The 21626-nt window shown below is 49.6% G+C and overlaps 1 protein-coding gene across 3 annotated transcripts in view; it reads right to left on the bottom strand.

Moving 5' to 3' along the window:
* Nucleotides 1-5248: 5248 nt before the first annotated feature.
* The window catches only part of MGMT (O-6-methylguanine-DNA methyltransferase), a 307142-nt gene continuing 290764 nt past the window's right edge, over nt 5249-21626 (bottom strand). For 2 of the 3 annotated variants that reach the window (XM_058544291.1, XM_058544292.1), the window contains exons 4-6: nt 14044-14183; nt 13478-13647; nt 5588-10094 (exon numbers count right to left, since the gene is read on the bottom strand). In XM_058544291.1, the coding sequence (XP_058400274.1) occupies nt 9962-10094; nt 13478-13647; nt 14044-14183 (443 nt within the window). In that variant the 3' untranslated portion in view covers nt 5588-9961. The other variant, XM_058544293.1, reaches the window with a different exon arrangement.

Below are 21626 nucleotides of genomic sequence, written 5' to 3'. Positions count from 1 at the left end.
GGGTCACATGTCTGAGCTCTCTCTGCCACAGGGGTTGGGAGAAGGTGAACCCAAGTTTTGTTGAATCTCAGGCTCGGTTCTCTCCTCCTCCCTCCTGGGGCAAGACCCCTCCCTTCTGAAGGCCCCTCAGAGGCCTGGGGGTGGCTGGGGAACACCCTTGAGCTGCAGAGCTTTCCTGCGGGGCCCTGGGGCCAAATCTGCCTGCCGGAGGACCCAGCTGGGTGCCGCGTACCTGCTCCCACGTTGCTTGCCAGTCTCCCGTGTGCAGCTCCTTCTTGTAGCCATGGCAATCAAAACATGCAAAAGCAATACTTTTTGCACAATATCACATGTTGCTTAATGTTTGGACACTGATATTTTCTCCAGCTGGGTTTTTCTTAATGTAAGTCAACAAACCAGTCTGGAAGCAAACATGTTGCTTGTGTTTGGGAACCAAACAGAAGTGATGTGTAATGGGAAGACTTCAGGAAAACCTCAGGTGGGTATGTGTGCGGTGGTGTGTGTGGCGGGGGGACCCCTCAACCGCTGAGAAACGGGAAGAAGGTCAGTGAGCACCACACTGCGATGGAGAAGCCCTCAGAGCACTCCACGGGGCTCCCCGGAGCCGGCAGGGTAGCCCACAGCGACACCTCAGAGTCAAGCACCCACGTCCAGAACAGGTACCATTCCCCGCGACCCGCCAGTGACCCAGGAGGGCAGCTCAGAAACAAGGTGTTCAGGAGGGCCTTTGAAGGCACCCAATACCAATGTCACATTTTGCAGGATCAATCTTAACTACTGTCCATGTGGAATTTTTTCCTGTGGCTTTTTCAATGGAAAAAAACATTAACGAGAAACTTGAAAGGCTTGCTAACGACATCCTTCCGTCAGTCAGGGCGCCGTCAGGCTGGGCTCTGCCTCAATTCACACCTTGCTGCCCAGCCCAGCGTCTCCGTCCTACGTCGTCATCCCTCCGCCCGCCCAGCACAGATCCTATCGGAGCCGACCTGGGTGATGGAGGCCAGACGCCCTCCGTCTGTCGGCAGCTGGAGCCACGGGGTCCGAGGACTCCGGACGGCTGCCCTCAGTCACTCAGAGACGCAAAGGTACCTGCAGTTTCTCCAGCTCTGGGCTTGGCTTTCAACTGCCACCCATTCCTTCAGACAGACAGACACACACACACACAGACGGCGACTGCCTGGTAGAGTCCCCTTTAAATCTCAACGTCTTTCAAACTGATAACAGGTTAAATTGATGTGAACTTCAGCTGCCTGAGCACACACTTTCGATCAAACGCCCATGAACGAGAAAAGGAAAACCCCGTATGTGCCGAGGGAGGCCAAACACAGCTACACCCCCACCGAGGGCCCACCTGCCCCTCTCCAGGACAGCAGCAAACGGGGCCCCCGAAAGCCCGGGGACATCACAGCGCTTGGAGACCCGGGGAAGCTCAGTTTCCTGATTGGTCTTCTGGGAAAACTTTTTGAGTAAAATAAAAAAAACTCTTTTTTGCCTGTGTGTCCCACATTAAGCCAATTTATTTATCACTTCAGAGTCCTCCTCTACGCAGCTTGAAACCAAAACAGCACTAAGATCTTTGGCCAGCTCTGAAGTGAAAGGAACAATCTTCACATTGATTCAGCCGTGACGTCCCGCCCGTTCCAATGGTGGCGGAGGTCTGAGCTGGCACTGCTGCCCGTGGTCACGGACGTGGGCATGCCAACAGCCAAGGGGGGCCATTCGGGTGCCGGGGAGGTGGGAGGAGACAGCCCACAGTGCCGCATGCCCTGCCCTGGGAGGGCCACATCAGGGCTAACAACGAGACCTGTGGACGCGTTTCTGCGAGGACCCCACGTTCCCGCAGGAACTGTACAGTGTGGTTCCTCTGGAAACAGGACATAAACCTCACAGGAATCCCACTGGGTCGCGCCCCCACTTACGTTTTTAAGCAACCTCCTTGTACAGGTTTTTATTCTCATACTGCAGTTTTAAAGGAAATACATTCTGGGATAACACTGTTGTTCACAAAAGGGCTCAGAAACAAAAAACGATGGTTTCAATACTAACATACCTACACTGGACAGGTATGGCCACTCGAGAGAGTAGATTCTGGGTAACCAAACAGTATGTAGGGAATGGGGACCGTGGAAGAGAGGGATGTGAACCTAAAGATATTTGAGTTAGAAATGACTTGTCTCTGGCAAATGACTGAGCCACACGAGGGTTGTTCAGCAACTGTTTCTGCTGGGTAAGAAGTGGAGTCGAATTAAAAATCCCAATTAAGTTAACTACAAGGGGAGCCCGCTCACTTCCGCAGAAACACACCCTGCCTGCAACCTTTGTATCTAGACTTGCAAAATAACAAGCCGTCTGAGTTCCACAACTCTGCAAGCAAGACTTGTTTCAGACTTCCTCATCAGCCTCTGCTGGCACCAGGACATCTCGAGTTCGTACAATCATACTTTTCTTCTTTGGGCATAAAGAAGCCCAACTTGTGCTGTCTTGAACCACTCGATGCAGCCACAGGACACGGCGAACAAGGAGGGTTCACTTGACACTTTTGCTCCTAACGGGAAAAGGGTCTGGAGAATAACACCACTCTTCGCAAACGTAGCCCCGTGTGTGGCCAAGGGCATCTATTTCATTACAAATGTGGTTCCACATAAACAAATATTTTTTCTGCATCTTTAATTATCTTGGTCTCTGGACATGGGTGAGCACAGCGTGGCTGGCCCGTGGGTCCCCACGTCAGTGTTCACAGCATCACACTCTGTCTGGACGGGGACATCCGTTCGGCGAGGGTGAGCCGGGGTGAGGCCAAAGAACACAGCTTTCCAGTTTCGACGTTTCTTTTTATTTGGAAAATATTTTTGTATTTCTTTGTGCTTTTCCTTTTCCTCTTTTTCACAAACCATGCAGCAACCTCACATGCAGCGGGTCCAGGTGGCCGGCGCTGGCTTTTCCCGTGGGCCTCTGCAGGGCTCGTCCTTGGAGCAGGACACGGCCACGCCAGTCGGAGGGGCTGCTGCCGCTGTTGGTGGGACCTCGGGGTGTACATCAGGCCTGTTCTGACAGGGCCAAGGACACCCCGGGAGACAGAAAACACAACGCGGTGTCCTGCACCCAGGGCACAGCCCCAAACTGGTGGTGCCAGGCCGTGCAGAGCCGCAGGGTCACCTGCGACAGCTTGGATGGGCAGGTCCCTGGCTGCACGTGGCTGAGCCTGCTGGGGCTCAGCCCTCAGCAGCTGCTCTCACATGGCTGTTCAGGCCGGGACCCTCCCTCGGAGCCCGCCTGGGGATCTGGAGATCACGGCGGGAGGCTCCATGGAGTAAGGGACCCCACACTCTCCTGGCCCAGGAGCCGGCCTGCGCGCAGAGCGTGCAGGCAGCATGAGACAGCTGGAGCATCGTCAGGGTCTGACAGCGCTGCAGAGAAGCCTGCTGACCTGCCAGCAGCCCCGATGGCACCACGTGCTATGTGGGACTGTCACAAGCTCACGGGAGAGTTCCACCCTGTCGCCCGTTTTCATATCCATCCTTAAGCAGAAGTGTGGCTGGGGGCCTCTCAACCGCAGCCTAGAGCACTGCTAGGGCGCCCTCTATTGGAAAGCACTCACGAATCGACACCCAGGCCAGCAGGGTCGGAAGCTGCTGGCTTTGAGAACCACAATTTTCTGCCGTTCAGGGCAGAGAAAGGCACAGTGTGATGACTCTTGGCGACCGTCAATTATTGGAGTGAAGCATTTTCCTTGGAGAACTTAGAGCACAACCACCTTCACAGCCCCGAATGCAAGTGCACCCAGGATCACCCCACTTGTCTTCCCAACGTGTCGGAAACACAGACACGGGCCCCTCCACTCCCAGCTGAGATGCAAAGGACAGCAGCTTCCAGTTCTGGAAGCTCGCCATGGGGCACGGAACGCTTGCAGCAACCGAGAGGCTCGATGGAGGAGGTGGCTCAGGGGTCAGCCCCAAACCAGACGTCCATGCAGTCTGTTGTGTGAGTATGACTCAGCTTGCTTCAAAACCAAAGTACCGAGAAAGACTGAAATCAGAAGAGAATGGGGTAATGGTCACTTATTTTCGAGAGAAAAAAAATCCAAAATTAATTTGGCTGATATAATAAATCACAAATTGGTGAGAAAAGCCTCAAGTTTGTTTACGTTAGGTACCTGTGCTTTTGCGGGTGTTAAGCTAATAGGAAATATAAGATATATCCACGCTGTCTGCATTGTAAGGCTGTATTTTCATCTGGGTTTCTGGTGACATACACAAACCACCTGAGCTTCCTGGCTGTGGTTTACACCGTCACAGGAACCCTTGACAAAAGTTCTGCTGAACAGCTGAGCATAGTTTATTTTCTCCATACATCATATGCTCTATTTTATTTATCCACATGCATAGCTACAAGTTCCCCAACTGCTTTTTGGATACAGTTAATTATAAGGCTAAAGTGACAAGATGATAATGAAGTATCAGACTCTGGTGCACGGCAGATGTTGGAAATCTTCTCTACAGCCATCGGCGATGTGAGCTGACCCACCTTCGTGTGTGACCTCAGACCTCTAGGCTCGACCTTGGGGTGCTGGGCAAGAGAGGCTGGCGTCCCTCATCACCTTCTGTCCAGAGCGTGCTAAGGCCCGAAGTGACAAGACAGGCTGGGGCCTGGGGCGAGACTCCATCACTCAGAAAGGTGCCACTTCAACCAAATCCATGCCCAAAGAGTGGTTTATTTTCCCAAATCATTTTGGCAAGTGGTTCTTTTCTATTCAACTGCTATAGATCAAAAATGGGTGCGTCTTGGACTAGCTTTTCTGGCAGTTGAAAAACAAAGCTAGAAAACCTCAATAAGTACCTATTTCCATGGCCTGTTCCCTTCCTTCTGCAGGGCCTTAGTGCGAAACACTGTCCCAACACTTCACCAGCCGAGAAGGGAAGGTGGGGGCCCCGCAGGAGCGGGGACACACACGACTGCAGTCTGGATAGGCCTGCACAGGGTCTGGGGCCCTGGTGGGCTGTAGCTGGCTCTGGGCGCAGCCACGGTGTCCAAGGCAGCCAGCTGTTCCCCGTGGGCACCAGATGCTGCCTCCTTCCAGGGTAGTCGCCCTCACATTTCCAGGCCACCCCCGCCCAGCCATGTTTTAATAGACATTAGAAATGTAACAATAACAGCATGAGAGAAGAGAACAAACCACACACACCACTGCCAGTCTTCTGAACTCACTCTGCTGTAAAATGTAAAAACAAGAAAGGGCAGACACACCACGTCCCCCAGGACATGTCCGGCTCTTTTAATATAGCAGTGACACCATGTATCCCACTTCCGATGCACTATTACATTTATATGTCACTCAAATATTTACTCCTGCTACAAATACTCAATTTCTGCCAGCAGCCTGGGAGCTGGTGGTGCCACCCAGTGCCCCGCGCCAGGATCTGGCCAGACGGGAGCCCCCTCCACGGCTCGGCCTCTCCACCAGGCTGCCTTCGTGGGCCAGAAGCCATTCCTTCACGCCCAGTCCTCCGGAGTAGTTGCCCACGGCTCCGCTGCTGCAGACCACTCTGTGGCACGGGATGAGGATGGGGACCTGGAAAACAGGGAGGCAGCCACCGTCAGTCTGGGCTCCAGGACGGTGAAGCCTTGGGGGTCAAGAACTAGGCCCCTGACTATAACTGATCCAGGCCTACCACACGGGGCCAGGGGCAGGTTGTGGGCAAGAGATGGGCTGGGTGCAGGCCCCGAGTCAGCTGTCTCTCAGCACCACTCACCCCTGGGTCTCTGAGGGTCTCAGCATGGCCGAGGCGGTGGTGGTGAGGGGACGGGGACGAGACACAATGCCCTGAGGTGAATGTGGGGCATCTTCCATCGAACCCCTTTATGCCAAGAATTGGGAGGAGAACATTGTTTGGTAAATAATTTATAATGTACACTTACATTTAAAATGACATTTCCAAGTTATGGGGTGGTATGTAAAATTCTCAAACATTTCCGAGAAATAACAGGGGAGACTGTACTAGTGCAGGCCACTTTACCCAGGGGCTGGCAGAGGGTGGCTGTGGGCCCTGCAGTCCACACCTTTTTGTGTAAATAAGGGTTTATTGGAACGGCCATGCCCATTTGGTACACACTGTCTGTGGCTGCTTTTGCAAAAGCCTAAAACGTTTACTACCCGGCCCCATATAGGAAAGTTGTGGCCCTTGCTTTACACTACACTCGCACCTTGGAGATACCTGTTTCCCTCCTCAGTCTCCGGACACTCAGAAAGTCTGAGAAGCTCCAGCTCCCAGCTGTCCCCATCCCCGGATACCTGGGCTGCGCCTGCCGGCCAACTCTTCCACTGACCCTAGCCAGGACTCCCAGGCCCGGGGCCATGTTACCCTCATTTTTCCCACAGTGCACCAGGAGCCTCTCCTCAGACAGTTTGTTGCATCCCCCGCCCTCCCCAAACAGCCTTTCACCTCTGGAGACAATCCGAGTAGTTAGGTGCGTGCTTTAATCAACAGAGCGACTTCACTAAAAGTGAGGCCACTTTATAACGAAAACAAACCAAACACAATCCTAGGAAGACAAGTTGACTGTCAAAGGGCTCCACTCTGGACCCCGGGCAGTGATGGCTGTCTGGGTACCCATCTGCACCGAGAAGTACCAGGAAGCACAGGCGTAGCTGGGCTCTGTCCACCCAGGGCCATCGCCAAACCCTCCCAGCCGAACTCACCTGCAGCTCAAAATGCTGCCGTCCTAGTCCCGGAGGAGGGGCAGGGCTGGCCCTCAGCCTTGGAGAAGGAGGGCACAGGAACAGAGAGGCGGGGCGCCCTCCTGGACACTAACATCCCAAGCACAGGGCCCTCCCCCAGCACGTTCTTGCCTTGCCTGGAGCTGGTGCAATGCAGATGTGTGCATGTCTGATAGTCCACTTCTAAGATGGGCCGCTCACAGGTGCTCACCCGAGCGAGGGTCACCGTCAGGTGGCTGGCCGTTACTCCCACAGCCACACACAGGCCTACAATCCCGCCTAGCCACCTGCTCTTTGCAGCCAATCCCACCAAGGGAGGGGACTCCTGCTTTCTCCAGAAGTGGGGCAGGCGCATTCTCAGCAGTAGTCCCCAGGGGAACGCCTCGGTCCTCTTGCTGCTGGCCCTGCTATGTAGACAGGAGCTCCAGGGATGCCTCCTGGGAGGCCTGCTCAGTGTCTGCTCCCAGCACAGGAAGTCCACTGTCCGGCTAGGGCTCTGACAGCCACATGCAGAGGTGGGCACAGTGGCCCTTACCTCTGGTTTCCACGGGGAGGGACGTTGACTGGAAGCAGAGACACTCCTGGCCTTGTCCATCCCACCCTCTACCCTCGGCCCTGAGGGGAGGAAGACTCACTGACCAGCCATCCTGGAAGGAAAGGATGAGAATGCCTAGCTCAGCATCATGCAGGGTCCTGCAAGGGGACCTGCCTGTCCCACGGCATAGGGCAGCCTGATGGCTTTTGAGATACGGTCAGCACCCACCCTGCTGGGACTGGTGACAGGATACGGGGTCCAATTCCAGTGGGAATTCCTGGGAAGCCTGCCATGGCCATGCCACCTCTCTAGTCTGGCTTTTATCCTAAAAAGCTAATATTTTGATGTCCTTGATCCATTTCTCAGCTGGCTCAGAATATGGGAGGAAAAGAAACGGATGTAATTTATGGCCTCTTAAAACCACAGTGGACAGGAGTGTCTCAGCTTGTTGACCTCTCTCTCCGGCAGCCAGTGGACACAGCTCAGAGCACACCAGTATGCCAGGGATAGCCACACGCCTGGGGGCCACGAAGCACCAGGGATGTCTCCCATGTTCCCACAGCAGGGCCTCTGAGGGATCAATGGTCATTTTGCTTAAAGATCCCAACAAGCAGCTACTCAGAACCCGAGGAGAGCCGCCCTCGGGAGGGTCTTCCCAGGAGGGAATGTGGGTGGGGTATCCGCAGAGTTCAAACTTCTCCTGAGGAAGGGTCGCCCGCGAGTCCCGGGGAAAACAGCCTTCATCCCTAAGTTGCTCCATCTTGACTTGGGGGAAGAGGCGGGGTGGTCAGTCATTGAAGGCCCAGGACAGGCTGAGGTGACAGGTGTCATCATTGTGCAAAACATCCCAGCGACCGCTTCCACAAAGAATGTAATCGCCAGCAACCACAACTACAGGAACCGGGGCAGGTTCTGGAGACGGGGGCCGGGAATACAGGCAGATCCTTCGCAGACCCCACATGTGGAAGGTGCACGGGAGGCATCCAGGACCTCTCCGTGCCCACCTCCATGCCGCCTGCATCCTGCAGCTCCGCGCCTGCCCTCTCTGCTCCCCTGTGCCCCTCTCAGAGCACTCATATACGGCTGCCCTGCTCCAGTGTTCCCGCTGGTCCTCGAAGGGTGAAGATTTCTCAGACTACATGGTGTATTGTTCCAAGTCCCGTCCACCTCCACTCAGCCTACAGCTCAACAGAGAAGACCTGCACCCCAACCCCCATCCTCCACCTGCAAAGAGACCACTGGACAGAGTGACCAGCCACGGGTCCAGTGAGTTTCTAGAGGAAGTGGCTGTGCACACGCACCTGGATCTCCCCCACGGTATCCAGGCACCCTCTGGGCACTCGTCCATCTCGGCTTGCAGCTCAAACCCACTGCCAGCAATGCTCCCTCTGTGGGCCCTGAGCTGTGCCTGCCCCTGGGCAGATGGGCACGATCCCCAGTCCCGTCCTGGATGTGGTGGTCAGTCCCCCCACCGGGGAGAGCGTGCTCTGTGCCCGACACATCATGACCTCATATCCTCCAACAAGCCCTAGGCCAGGCACTATCAACTTCGGTGGCATTAGGTCTCTTGCCTAAGTTCACACGGCTATTTAGAGGCAAAGAAGGGATTCTAGCCCAGAGGAAGCAGAACCCACACCCCACACTCCTGGCCGCTCCTCGACCTGCCCCCGATGAAGACTGCTGGGCGGGCCTGGGGGTGCTGGCCAGCCCTGGCAGATAGCTTGGCTTGGGGAGGTAGGAACTTGACTTCCCCCATGACACACTGGCCCCGATTTTGACCAGAAGTTTGGGTTGCCGTGGTAACGTGTGTAGTCTCAGGGCCTTCGTTCCAGCAATGACCAGCAGTGTGAGGAAAGAGCTGGCTTTCTTTTCCGTGTAGTTTAACAGAGTGAAAAGCAATAAACTGCCAAGTCCCGCAAGCAGCATGAAATTCCCATCCTCTTGAAAGGAGTAACAGAAAATTTTAAGAATAGAACATTTACTCCGATTGAGGGTTTTTATAAAATACAATAATCATGTTAATAACTGCCATGAGGACATGATTAGATAACACACAATTCAAGTTTTTGACTGATAAAGAGGGAGACATTTAATTCAATTCAGTTTTACAAACATTTAGGCCCCAGTTCAATCTTCCTTCCTAACAGCAGACTTCACAAGTGAGCTATGATTCTCTTCCCTCTCTCCCTCCCAACAAGCTGTGAAATTACAAAAGTACATAATATGAACCCTCTTTCTCTCTTTCTATATGTGATGCAGATAAGAGCAGTGCAGGCATGCAATAGCAATTGTAATGGTAGCTATGCCTCGTCCTCATCTTGTGTATGCAGGGATGGACGACAGGTGCCTTACCAAATATGCACTACTTTTACTCCAGAAATGTGAAACACTGCTTCTGTTTGTGTTAGTTTTGGTGGTAGGTTTCAGACTATTAAAATAATGAAAGCTGCTAAAATTTATTAGGGCCCTATGGACATTTCAAAGGATCCGTACCCTCTATGCCCTCTCTTTTAAAGCCTGTGCTGCATAAAACGTAATTTTTATCAATAACCAAGCAGCTCATAATATCACAGCTGCATTGAAATCTTCATGCTGTGAAATCTAATTCATCCAATACATGAATCCATCACTTACCCAGACCCTTTCTCAAATGCTATAAAACTTCCAAACCCATAGATTTGTCTCCAACAAAAACAACATGAAGGGGCCTTTCAATCAATAACGGAATCCCTCTGATTCTGGTGCTGGCTGCATATTTTCTCCACCTTCGCCTTTGTTCTTGGGGGTAGCAGCCCACAAGGGAAGGCGCTTGTTTTCACTCGCGGCCTCATCAATACCGAAATCCTGGTGAACAAGTGACACCGAGAAGCTGTAATCAATAGCTCCCTGTGCGTTTTCTTCTTCTGGTCAAATGGTTCAGCCCCACTGACAGCCCTGACACTTAGAACATGATGCTAAATCTTTATCAACAGCCATCTGGGTGACTGGCAGAACAAGACTCGGGGGGTCATTAACGCTCATGGCAATCTGTGAATAAACTAACTCCTCAGGAATGCGTTTATTTAGAAAAAGGTGGGGAAATGCTCTGCGCAAGTATTGATTGCCTTTGAACTGCATTTAGCAAATTCTGTCTGAGAATGAAGAGGAAGGGTGCTTTGTGAGGAGGGCCGTGAGGCATCTTCAATCTGATCTACCAGAAAACTGACCATCCTCCATGCTGGGTGGGGGAGAGAGCCTTCCAGAAGGCTGCCACACCATCTTACCTGGGCTAGTGAGTCTTTCCTGAAAAACTTCAGAAAAATCAAACGCCTAGGACGGGATGAAACTCCCACACCGTGAAAACTATCCCTTACTCTGGCGGGGGAAGAGAAACCCACGCCAACAGCAAATGCTGTAATATGAACCAGCATGTGTTCATGTTTATTGCAAGCCACCTAAGGAATTAATGCACAATGAGCTTTATGGTGTTTTGCAACATTCCAAATCCATTTTTCACTTTCTTCCTTGAGATGCACAACTGCTCTGTTCAGCCTGAACAGAGATGTTTTCAATGAGTAAGTCTCAATGATGCGCGGTGGATGCTGGAGCTGATGTGTGCAGCTCTGCGGCTGGGGCCCCTGCTCTCAGCACCAAGGAAAGGGGGCACCCACATGGGATGTCAACGTCAGTCATGTCCAGTACCTGACCAGTGCCCCTTTCTCCCTCAGGTTCCTGGGTCACCTTTTAGATTCCACCAATCCATCCTCAGGAGGTTTTTTTTTTTTTTTTTTTTTTTTTTTTTTTTTGTGAGGAGATCAGCCCTGTGCTAACATCCGCCAATCCTCCTCTTTTTTTTGCTGAGGAAGACGGCCCTGGGCTAACATCTGTGCCCATCTTCCTCCACTTTATATGGGACGCCGCCACAGCATGGCTTGCCAAGCAGTGCGTCGGTGTGCGCCCGGGATCCGAACCAGCAAACCCCGGGCCGCCGCAGCGGAGCGCGTGCACTTAACCGCTTGCGCCACCGGGCCGGCTTCCCTCAGGAGGTTTTTTATCAACTTAACGGGAACCTTTGAGGACTGCAGAGCTCCCTGTCAGCTCAACTGCAGTGACCTACACATCCGAGGTTTTTCTTGCAGAGGCACCTCGAGCATGTCCGCTCCAGAACTGGAGGCACTGCTCAGTCGCAGCACCTTTGCAACCTCCTCAAGTTGAGGGTCCCCACATGAGTTATGTGCAGTGCCCAACCACAGAAGGGCATCTGTGGAAAGGCCATGGAGGGCTCACCGCCACCCCAACTGCCTTTGGCACAGGAGGGCGCAGAGAAGAGAGGGCAAGGCCCACATAATCCTCCTGCCCAAGTGTGTCCTCACTGCCGCTCTGGGCTTGGGCTTGCGATGGGGAAGTCAATACATGGAGTTTATGGACATCAGTTTTTTAAGTCCTGGGAGATCCTATTTTATAAATTTCAGTGACTGAGACCATATCTGAACAGAGACATTCTTCCAGATGAATAGGAGAAGAGAGTCACGCTGGCTGGAGAACAATAAGCGTTTCTGAATAATGCCACAAGTGCTATTTAAACAGGGACAGCATCTCCACTTCAGAGAGGGAGAAACTGCTGGCATCACAAAAGGCAGGGGAGGGGCTACTAATTTGTGTACTTCGGTTAGCAGAGCTTGTTTTTACAAGAGATGGGAGCTGTACACACCGAGGGAGCAAGTGGGGTCAGCACCCATGTCTCTGAGTGCGCACAGGGGATGAAATCAAACCTCAGCGAGGGAGGAGAGCATGAGCAACCCTACCCTGAGGGCATGAGCAGAAACAAGGCCTGAAATATGGATGGAGATCCGAGACAAAGTGAGAATTTCTAGAGAACACATCGCTTCTGCAGCGATGCAGAAGCAGGGCGCAAAAAAACCCATTAGCTTCCACCGTTTTTCTCACAAGGCAGTGAATGGAGCTATGATACCGGTGTCGAGTGGTCTTTTTATCCGCAGCAAAGTCCAACTGCTCAAAACTGAGTCGCAACCTGGGAGAAGATGGTGGCCTTCCAAAGGGAAGATGTAGTTTCAGGTTTTATCGGGAAATGTGAAAAATCACATTCAGAAATTTGATTCAGAATAATCCCACGTGCACTGTAAAAATGAGACAGCGCATGGAGGTGAGTTATTCCAATGACGTAGCTGGGCACACTGCAACTGAAACACAACAGGTGCAAAGCGAAACGCTAAGTGGGCCCACGGGCCATCGTCACCGAGAACTCAGGACATGAAGAGACACAGGAGGTGGGTGTGACGTGTGTCCATATCACACAGTGCTCCTCACCATTTGTGATATTTTAGTACAGCAGAAAACTCTTCTCCAGAGGAGATGTACACCAAGACAGTGCGATCCACTACGAACCTACAAGAGCTGCTTCTGGAAGAGGAACAATGCAGTGTGTGCAAAAGGCTGTGTAACTGCCATTTCCTAGATGCCTGGGCTCTGCCCTCGGGCTGCTGCGAGCCGAACTGGCAGGAGCAGCAGACTGTGGTGTGCAGACGCCTGCATCTCCCTGGTGAGCAGGGATGAAAATAGTTTTGAAAATATACAGCAAAGCCACAGCACGTTTTAAGAAAGTGGGGTCTATCTGCTTTAGTAACTTCCCTTCCCATGATGCGACCATCCTATTGGCTCTTCCTGATAGGATGGCCTTCTTCTGTCATATTAGAGACTTTCCTATCACTTTAGGGAAAAACCGTTACTAACGTGATAGCAGGCCCTCGCCAGGCACTGGAGGGGCTAATGAGAGTGGGAATATTCCAGGGGCCTCACGTGGTTGTTGGGGGTCTCCCAGCAGGACCAGCTGCTGTGTGGTTGGGGGTGCCCTTCCTGCCCACATGCAGGGTCCACAGGCCTGCGTGGCCTTGGCTAGGCCCACATCATGGCCTCTCCCCCAATTTGTGCTGACCTCCCTCCTAAGACCCGACGGCCTGTGGCCCGTGTGCAGTGTGACAGGGAGCAAAGGCACCCTCTGACTCCCAGGCACCGCGGGTGCATAGCCACCCCTTGCTGTGGCCCAGCCCTGGCCTCTGGGGAGCATGGCTTCTTGGGGTCCATGAACCTCACTTTCAGCAAAACCTGAATATAGATGCACAAGAGGGACAAGGACACAAAAGAGCTTGGGGACAGACCATCCCCCAGGAAGACACACCCAAATGCGGTGAATTATCCCAGGTCCCAAGGGGCACGGCCTTCATACTCACCTGTCAGATTTCAACCCCAGCTGCTGGTCAGCCCCAGGAGGGGTGGACCTGGTAACAGAGCACAGCCCGGGGAGATGGGTTTGGAGGCCGGCACGTGCATCTTTGCAGAATGTAAGCTCCACGCGGGTGGAGCTCTTGGTCTGTTTTGCTCCCTGCTGGACTCTGGGCACCTGGAAGGGCGTGTAGCACTCACTAGGCACCCAGTTGGCCCAGTTGTTGAATGAACGAATGAATGTCCGCTCACCCCTTCCTCAAGCTTCATCCTCCTCTGTGATCCCGAGACAAGGAGTTTCTGTGGTTCCGATGCATGAGGGGGACTCTGGGTAGTGTATGGGAAGGCTTCCCTACCACCTTCACCAAAAGTGGGGTGTGGGGGGCTACCAGTGCTGCCCACGCCTCTTCCAGAGGCCTCATCACAAATGCTTCCTTTCTTCCCTGCCCATCGCAGCCCAGGCTGCCTCAGAAACACACTTCAATGCAATATTTGACACGTGGCCACTGCGCGCAGTGCCAAGGCCCACCCCCGGACCGCGGCCAGCCTGATACCCACGCTGACAGGAACTTACAGGATTGCTTCTCATTGCTCCTCCCACTGCCCGCGCAGCTTTGGGGTTGCCTGCTAGGGCTGCTAACTGTTGGTAAGAAACCACTTCTCCGAATTTCACAACCTTCAGCAGCTTCCATAACACCTGTCTGGTGAATGAATCTGGAAGGAAGAATGCAGAATGACATTATTTAGACAAACGGCTCCAATAGCTCTGATATAAACAGCTGCCAGTCCTGAAAAGGAAATGCACTGACATAAATAGACGTGTTATACTCAGTTAAAACCAGCCTCCACACACGGTCCTGTCACCATGTCACCTGGCACGGAGGGCTGAGTATGCGGTAGGGCACAGAGCAGGCTGGCCCCTTCGCAGGCATCCCCGATCGTGCATCACAGATTTGCAATTCCCTCCCTTCTTCTCTTGTTCCACGCAGGGCTTCGTGATGCTCTTCCTCTACTTGAGCGCATATAAATTAGCAGGCAGTTCAAGTAATAAGCAGAGAAGGCCTTGCCTGCCCACTGACTTCAAAACCTTTTGCACTGCTGGTTAATTTCCAACTGCAGCTGGGATGCAGGAGGAAGAAGCAGCTATGGGCCGGGCTGGGACATTATGCTAGCTGCCACATCCCACAGTCAACCACACACCACAGTACACAGGAGCTGGCAGTGACCTGGGCTACAAGCATCTGTAATGAACAGAGCTGCAGAAATAAAATAACTTTATTCCCATTTTAATTGACTAGCCACATCAAATTGTGTTTGCTCTTCATCCTGCTGCAGACATGAAGGGGTGAATGCATGAGAACATTTCCGCCTCTGCCTCCAGGTTTTAGAGCCGCTTCCCAGCGTGACTTTTCGAGAGAGAAGCCCAGGCACGTGAAGCAGGCAGGTCTGAATCTCTACGTATTGTCTTTCCAAAGGGGATGCACGGCTCGGGAGCACTGGACATGGAGCGGCGTCCCCCACGGTGGGGCGCTGGGCCCTCTAGGGGTGGGAGTTCCTGATGCTGACAACAAAGGGAAGGCTTCCGTGGGCAGGAGCGGTGTTCCGCAGTGTGTCCACAACACACTAATTACACTTGGTGCCAAGCTGGCAAAGTGCGATTTGGTTCTTAAAGGAAACACACCCTTACATGCGTGTTAAATAATAAAAATCACTTCTTAACTGAAGGGAATGATAATCACTTCACTGGGAAAAAAAATCTGTTTAGTCTTTATTATAACATTAAGCAAATTAAACATCAGCATAATCCAGGTGATACTAGAAAAGGGTCATCAGAGAAATTAACTTTGTTGTTCATTAATTTACATGGATTAGTAGAGGGCAAAAAGATAGCAAATGTGCTCCAGTTTTTTATGATATAATTTCAAACTGTACACCATTTGTGGCAGGAGGGTGACTTTGGGGTTAATCAGACTGATTTGTCCTTTTAATTGCTTTCTATTCAAAGAAAATTCATTAGATAATGTTCTCTTCAAAATTCATGAATCAATTTAACTGAAGAAACCACATTAACAGCTTTGGGTTCATTAGCACATGCAGTTGTGTTACTGGCTGATTGCTGGGAGGGTTTCCTTAGGCAAACAGACTCTGTTTACTGTGATTTCTTCAGAAAGGGTCTTGAAATCAAACTGTTAATCATTATTATTGTTGCTGTTGTTATGCTCAACTTTAAAAAAAAAAAAAGGGGAGAAAAAAGAAAAGCGAGGCAGCCTGGCGGTAACTTGGAGAAAAGTCTCAGGGACAGCTGTCTTGGAAAAGAAACAATAAAAGCCGCACGTCGATACTGCAAGAAGCAGAGGCCAATTTCCTGCCTTCCTCGGAGAGCACAAAGTTGTTGGTTTTTGTTTTCCGTGTTTTGACCTGGGGAGAGGATGCTGCCTAGGTTTTCCAGGAGTACAGCCTGGAACTTTACTAAACCTGTAGGAATACAATGAGAGGCGTGTGTGCAAACTGAACTGAAGCATAGAACAGTTCCGAGAAACCATGGCACCTCTCCAGCCCCTGCATCTGAGTGCCAGCCTTGAGTGCTGCTCTGACGAATTACGGCCAAATTACACAGTACCGTTCTTTCCAAGTGTAAAAGTGCCATATAATAAAACAATTATACGTCCATATACGAGCACAGAGTTTATCAAAAATTTTCAGCTTCACTGTCAATTTTTCATGGAAACCGTTTCTCACTCTGTACGTACTAGGCAATATATTAGGAAAAATAGCTCAAAGAAGGCCATATTTAGCAATCAAGCACATCATTTTATAAATGTATCTGAAAACTCAATTTCACCCTGTAGGCAGCAAATGCATTAATTAGTTTGAGCAGCTCTCAGAGACAGTGCCTTTGACCCTAACCTCCGCAAAATCAGATGCTGAAACCACACCCGTTTTTGAGCAGGGGGCTGACACTTTCAGTTGTTAGATATCATTCTGAAATGTAGTAAAACCTGCCCATAAAAATTCACACACATTGATGTGGAAAATATATTTTCTGGAGGTTGATGTGACCACATAAGTCCTTAGTGGCTGGACCATCATTTCGGGTGGCCTAAAGGGGCAACCATTAGAATGTCATCCTTTTCTCTCCCATCATGGTCCTCCCCAGAGAGCAGGCCGCGACCTCAGGGCTGTGTAGAGCGGATCCAGCCACATTCTGGATCTTCCTTTCCTACACTGTCTCCTCCTCCTGCTCTCCTTCCTCCTCGTCCTTTCTCCTGCCTGTGCTGGGGTCTGGGTACTGCCGGCAGTGCTTACGTTGTGGGGTCAAGGTAGGCTATGCTGGAGGCTGACCCGCTTCTTAGGGCTCTCTTACCTTAAGGACATGGCCATTTTCATTTTGGCTTGGGTGGCTACTTAAACATACCCACGGTGACTGCCTAACCCGACCAAGATTGTTTTCTAAATTCTCTACTGGATTGTATGCCATCAGCCAGGAGGCGATGACATGTTTCCCACGCTGGCCGTGGGGAGACTTGTTCTATGTCATGGACACCAGGTTTTTACGTGAGCTCTCTTCATGTCATGTGGGGAGCGGAGATCAGGGCAGCCTGCACGCGTGCACTTGGGCTGACACAGCCACGTGCAGCTCTGACAAGGGAGGCCTATGCAGACACCACATCCAGGAGCGGGGCAGGAGGAACCGGCCAGGGGCCGAGGCAGACACCAGGCTCCAGTCTCCTGGATGAGTTGCTTCCTTCCCCGGGCCTCCGTCTCCTCCCTCATCATGAGAGCTCTCTGGACAGCCATGTCCTGTGCCCCACCGCCCACTGCCGGGCTCGGAGTCCAGCTAGCTGAAGGCAAGCCTGGGCCTAGAAGCCAGTCCTGTTCCTGACTCAGGCTCAGACTGAATCACCTCTTCCCCTGTGAGGGAGAGCACTGTACTTTCGAGTTCTTGGGGTAGAGTCATTGTTTCAGGGTGATCTTTGTTGTGGGGTGCGGTTTCCTAAGGAGGGGCTGTCCTTCAGCTGCCCAGGACCTGGGGCTCTCCACCACCAGGCTGCAGTGAGCAGGGACACTCAGTTGCAGATGCACAATGTTCCTGGAGCCCACAAGGCTGGCTGCCCGCTGGGCCCTGCCGAGGGAGCGTCTTGGTAGCTGTCCTGGGGGCAGGAGGGGCATTGCCAGCAACAGCCGCAGACTTGGTCTGCCCCATCCCTGGGCACAGAGAGCAGCGCCCGAGCTCCTGCAGGATTTCCCACCATAGCGCCAAATGGCCTGGTACCCACGGCACGGGTCACGGCTATTTGACAGGTTTCCAACTTTCCGAGGGCTTCCCATGTCCAGGACTTGCCTTCTCTTGTCTCTGGCACAGAGGGAGTGCCCAGGGGCATGAGGGAATTCAAGATAACCTGGGAGTGGGAAGCCAGGTTTCTGATCTGATGACTCTAGAGGCGTTTTGACACCATGTGCTCTTCAAGTGTAAACAGAGTTGACTTGACCTGATGCTGCCTCACCGTCAAAGCAGCCAGAATAAACTTTCCAGGAATGAACCTGGGAGGAAAAAACACAAAGATGGAAGGAAACAGGGGTTCCAGTTCCAGGTAAAATGGAGTAAGCACACTCCACCTGGTCTCCTCCTGAATGCCTTCAGAAAACCTAGGAGGAATGCAGAAAGCAGCTATCTGAGGGCTGTGAAAAGTCAATATTGGCAAGTAGATTGGGGAAGAAGACAAGAATTTGAAGAAACACTGAAACGATGGATGAGTCTACCATTTGTTCCCTGTTTTCCCCAGCCTGGACTTACTGCAGCCTGAACCCTGGAGGTGGCTCTGGTGCAGACAGAGTCTAGGAGCTCTCATCCACCTGGAGGAGGGAGAAGGATCTCCTGATGCTCAGAGAGAGTGAGGAATCATCCCTTTTTGGTATTATCTCCAAACTCTTGTACCTCAGCCCCCAAGTAAGCCTGTCATGGTGGAGGTGACATGGTGGGGGGCTGGCAGAAGCCTAAAGCTCTGAGAAGGATGTCCCCTTCTGATGGGAAGAGCTGTGGTCCCCAAAGGTGGGAAGACCCCTGTTACTTTTTCCCTGTTTGTCGTCCTGCTGCTCCACCCCAGATGCAGGTACAGTCACTAGAAGCATGTACCAGAGTGGGGTAAGTAAAGCCACAGCTTCCTGACCAGGGCACCAAAAAGGGGATCCCTGAGAACTGGAAAGTCCCTGGGAGACTGTGGAGAAAGAGCAGTTTGGGAAAGCACACCAACAAGTTGTTTATAAATTCCTGGACTCAGCCCTGAGCTGTGTGGATCTGACCCGGAACCAAAGACTCTGAGAACCGACGTAAGGGTTAGACCACCGTCAGGTTCCAGACTGGCCACAGAGTGATACACAGGAGGACAGATCTGAAAGGACTGCAGAGGTGTGAAAATGGAACTGACACTGAAGCCAGAACCCACAGAAGCCTGGTTGGACCTCATGCACTGAACCCCACCAGGCTGAGTGCCCCTAAAACAAAAATGTCGGCTATAATCCAAAATTACTTAGTATACAACGAGTCAGGAAAACCTCAACTTGCTTGGGAAAAGATAACCAACAAATGCCAAGGCTGAGATGACAGAAGTTGGAATCACCTGACCATTTTGCCCCAGCTTACTCAAGTATAATTGACAAAGAAGACTGCAAGATATTTAAAGAGTATAATGTGATGATTTAATATACATCATCTAACAACAACTTGAAAGGATCTGTAATAAAAATGCTGCAAGTAGTAAGGGAAAACACCCTTGAAGCAGATGAAAAGACACAAACTTTAAAAGAAATACAAGTTGTAAAGAAGAATCAAATGGAAAATTTAGTATTAAAAAATATCACATCCAAAATTTAAAAACTGCCATGCATGGGCTTAACAGCAGAATGGAGATGCCAAAGGAAAGAGTCAATGAAATTTAAGACAAGGCAACAAAAATTATCCAATCTGAAAAACAGAGAAAAAACGTAAAAAACAAACAAGAAAAAAATCAAAAAGAGCCTTGGGAACATGTGGGACAAAGCCAAAAGGTGTAATACTCGAATTACTGGAGTCCCAGAAGGAGAGGAAAAAGAGTATGGTGTAGAAAAAACAGATTTAAAGGAATAATAGCTAAAAATTTTTCAAATTTGGCAAAAGATATACAACTACAGATTTAAGAAGTCCAGCAAACTGCAAACAGGACACACCCAAAGAATCCACTTTCAGACACATCATGATGAAGCTGCTGACATCTAAAGACAAAGAAAAAACTCTTGAAAGCAACCAGAGAAATGTGATGCATTATTTATAGGGGAACAATGATTCGAATGACTGTAGAATTCTCATTAGAAACCACGAAGGCCAGAAGGAAGTGAAACAGCAATTTTAAAGTGCCGAAAGAAAAGAACTATCAGCTCAGAATTCTATAGCCAGCTTTTAAAAAAAATCTTTCAGGAGTGAAGTTAAGATAAAGACATTTTCAGATAAAAAACAAAGATAATGCATTGCCAGCATATCTGAGCTAAAAGAATTGCTAAAGGAAATTCTTCAGCAAGGAAAATGATACCAGAAGGAAGGTTGGAACATTAGGAATAGAGGCAGAACAAAAGAAATGGTAACTGTGTGGCTAAATATCTATTCTTCTGTTGAGTTCTTTAAAATATGTTTGATGATTGAAAGCAAAATCATGACATTGTCAGATAAGAGTTTCAATATATGTAGATATAATACATAAGACACTATAACATCAAGGAGGAGAGTTAAAAGGATCTGCATGATGGCAAGGTTTCTACATTCCACTTTAATGTGGTAAAATATCGATTCCAATTAGATTGTGAAAGTTAAGTACGTAAGTATTGTAATCCCTAGAGCAACAACAAGAAAAACTATAGAGACACTATAGTCAAAAACGTTAACAGATAAATTAAAATACTAAAAAAATGTTAAAATACCTCAAAAGAAGAAAAGTGGAAAGAGAAATGAAAAACAGAGAGACAGAAATAATATTATGTAATAATAATAAAATAAAATGTAATAAATAATAAGATAAAATAAATGTTATGTTTAGATCTAAATCCAATCATATTAATAATTAAATTAAATGTAAATGGTCTAATTATATCAATGAAAAGATAGTGTCAGAATAACCCATGTATGTACTGTCTAAGAGAAATTCCATTCAAATAAATACAGGTGAGTTGAAAGTAAAAAGATGGAAAAAGATATACCACGTAAACACTAATCTAAAAAAAAAGTTAACATCAGACTAAGTAGACCTAAGAGCAAAGAAAATTTCTGGAGGTAAAAAGACATTACATAACAATGAAAGGGACAACTCCCAAAGATGACATATCAACCCTAAATGTGTATGCACCTAACAAAAACGAGTTTCAAATACACGAGGCAAAAAATGACAAAACTGAAAGGAGAATTAGACAAATCTACAATTATACTTGGAGACTTCAACACTTTTCTTTCAGTAATTGATAGAAATAGTTGACAGAAAATCAAGGATATAGAAACGAAAAACACCATCAACCAACTAGTTTTAACTGACATTTACAGAACACTCAGCCCAATAACAGAATATATATTGTTTTCAAATGCACATGGAAGACTGACCAAGATATACCACATTCTGGGTCATAAAAAAAATTTAACACATTTAAAATAATTGAAATCATGCAAGTTATATTCTCTAATCATAATTGAATTAGACTACATATTAGTAACAAAAACATAACAGGAAAATCTCCAAACATTTGGACAGTAAATAAGCCACTTCTAATTAATCCATGGGTCATAGAGGAAGTCCTAAAGGAAATTAAAAAAATACATTGAACTGAATGAAACTGAAAATATAGCATATCACAATTTATGCGACACAGCTAAAGCAACATTTAGAGGGAAATTTATACATTAAAGACTTATTTTAGAAAAGAGGAAGCGTCTCAAATTAATAATCTAAGCTTCCAACTTAAGAAAGCAGAAAAAGAGCAAAATGAAACTGAAACAAGATGAAGGAAATAATAAAGGTAACAGCAGAAACTAATGAAATGGAAAACAGAAAAATGGTAGGGTAAAATACATGAAATCAAAGCTGGGTTCTTTGAATAGATCAATAAAATTGATAAATCTCCAGCAAGACTGATAAAGAAAAA

This window comes from Diceros bicornis, chromosome 6, assembly GCF_020826845.1.
Source record: "Diceros bicornis minor isolate mBicDic1 chromosome 6, mDicBic1.mat.cur, whole genome shotgun sequence".
NCBI lineage: Eukaryota > Metazoa > Chordata > Mammalia > Perissodactyla > Rhinocerotidae > Diceros > Diceros bicornis.
Note: the sequence above shows the minus strand (reverse complement) of the source record. Positions and strands in the feature narration are given on the sequence as shown.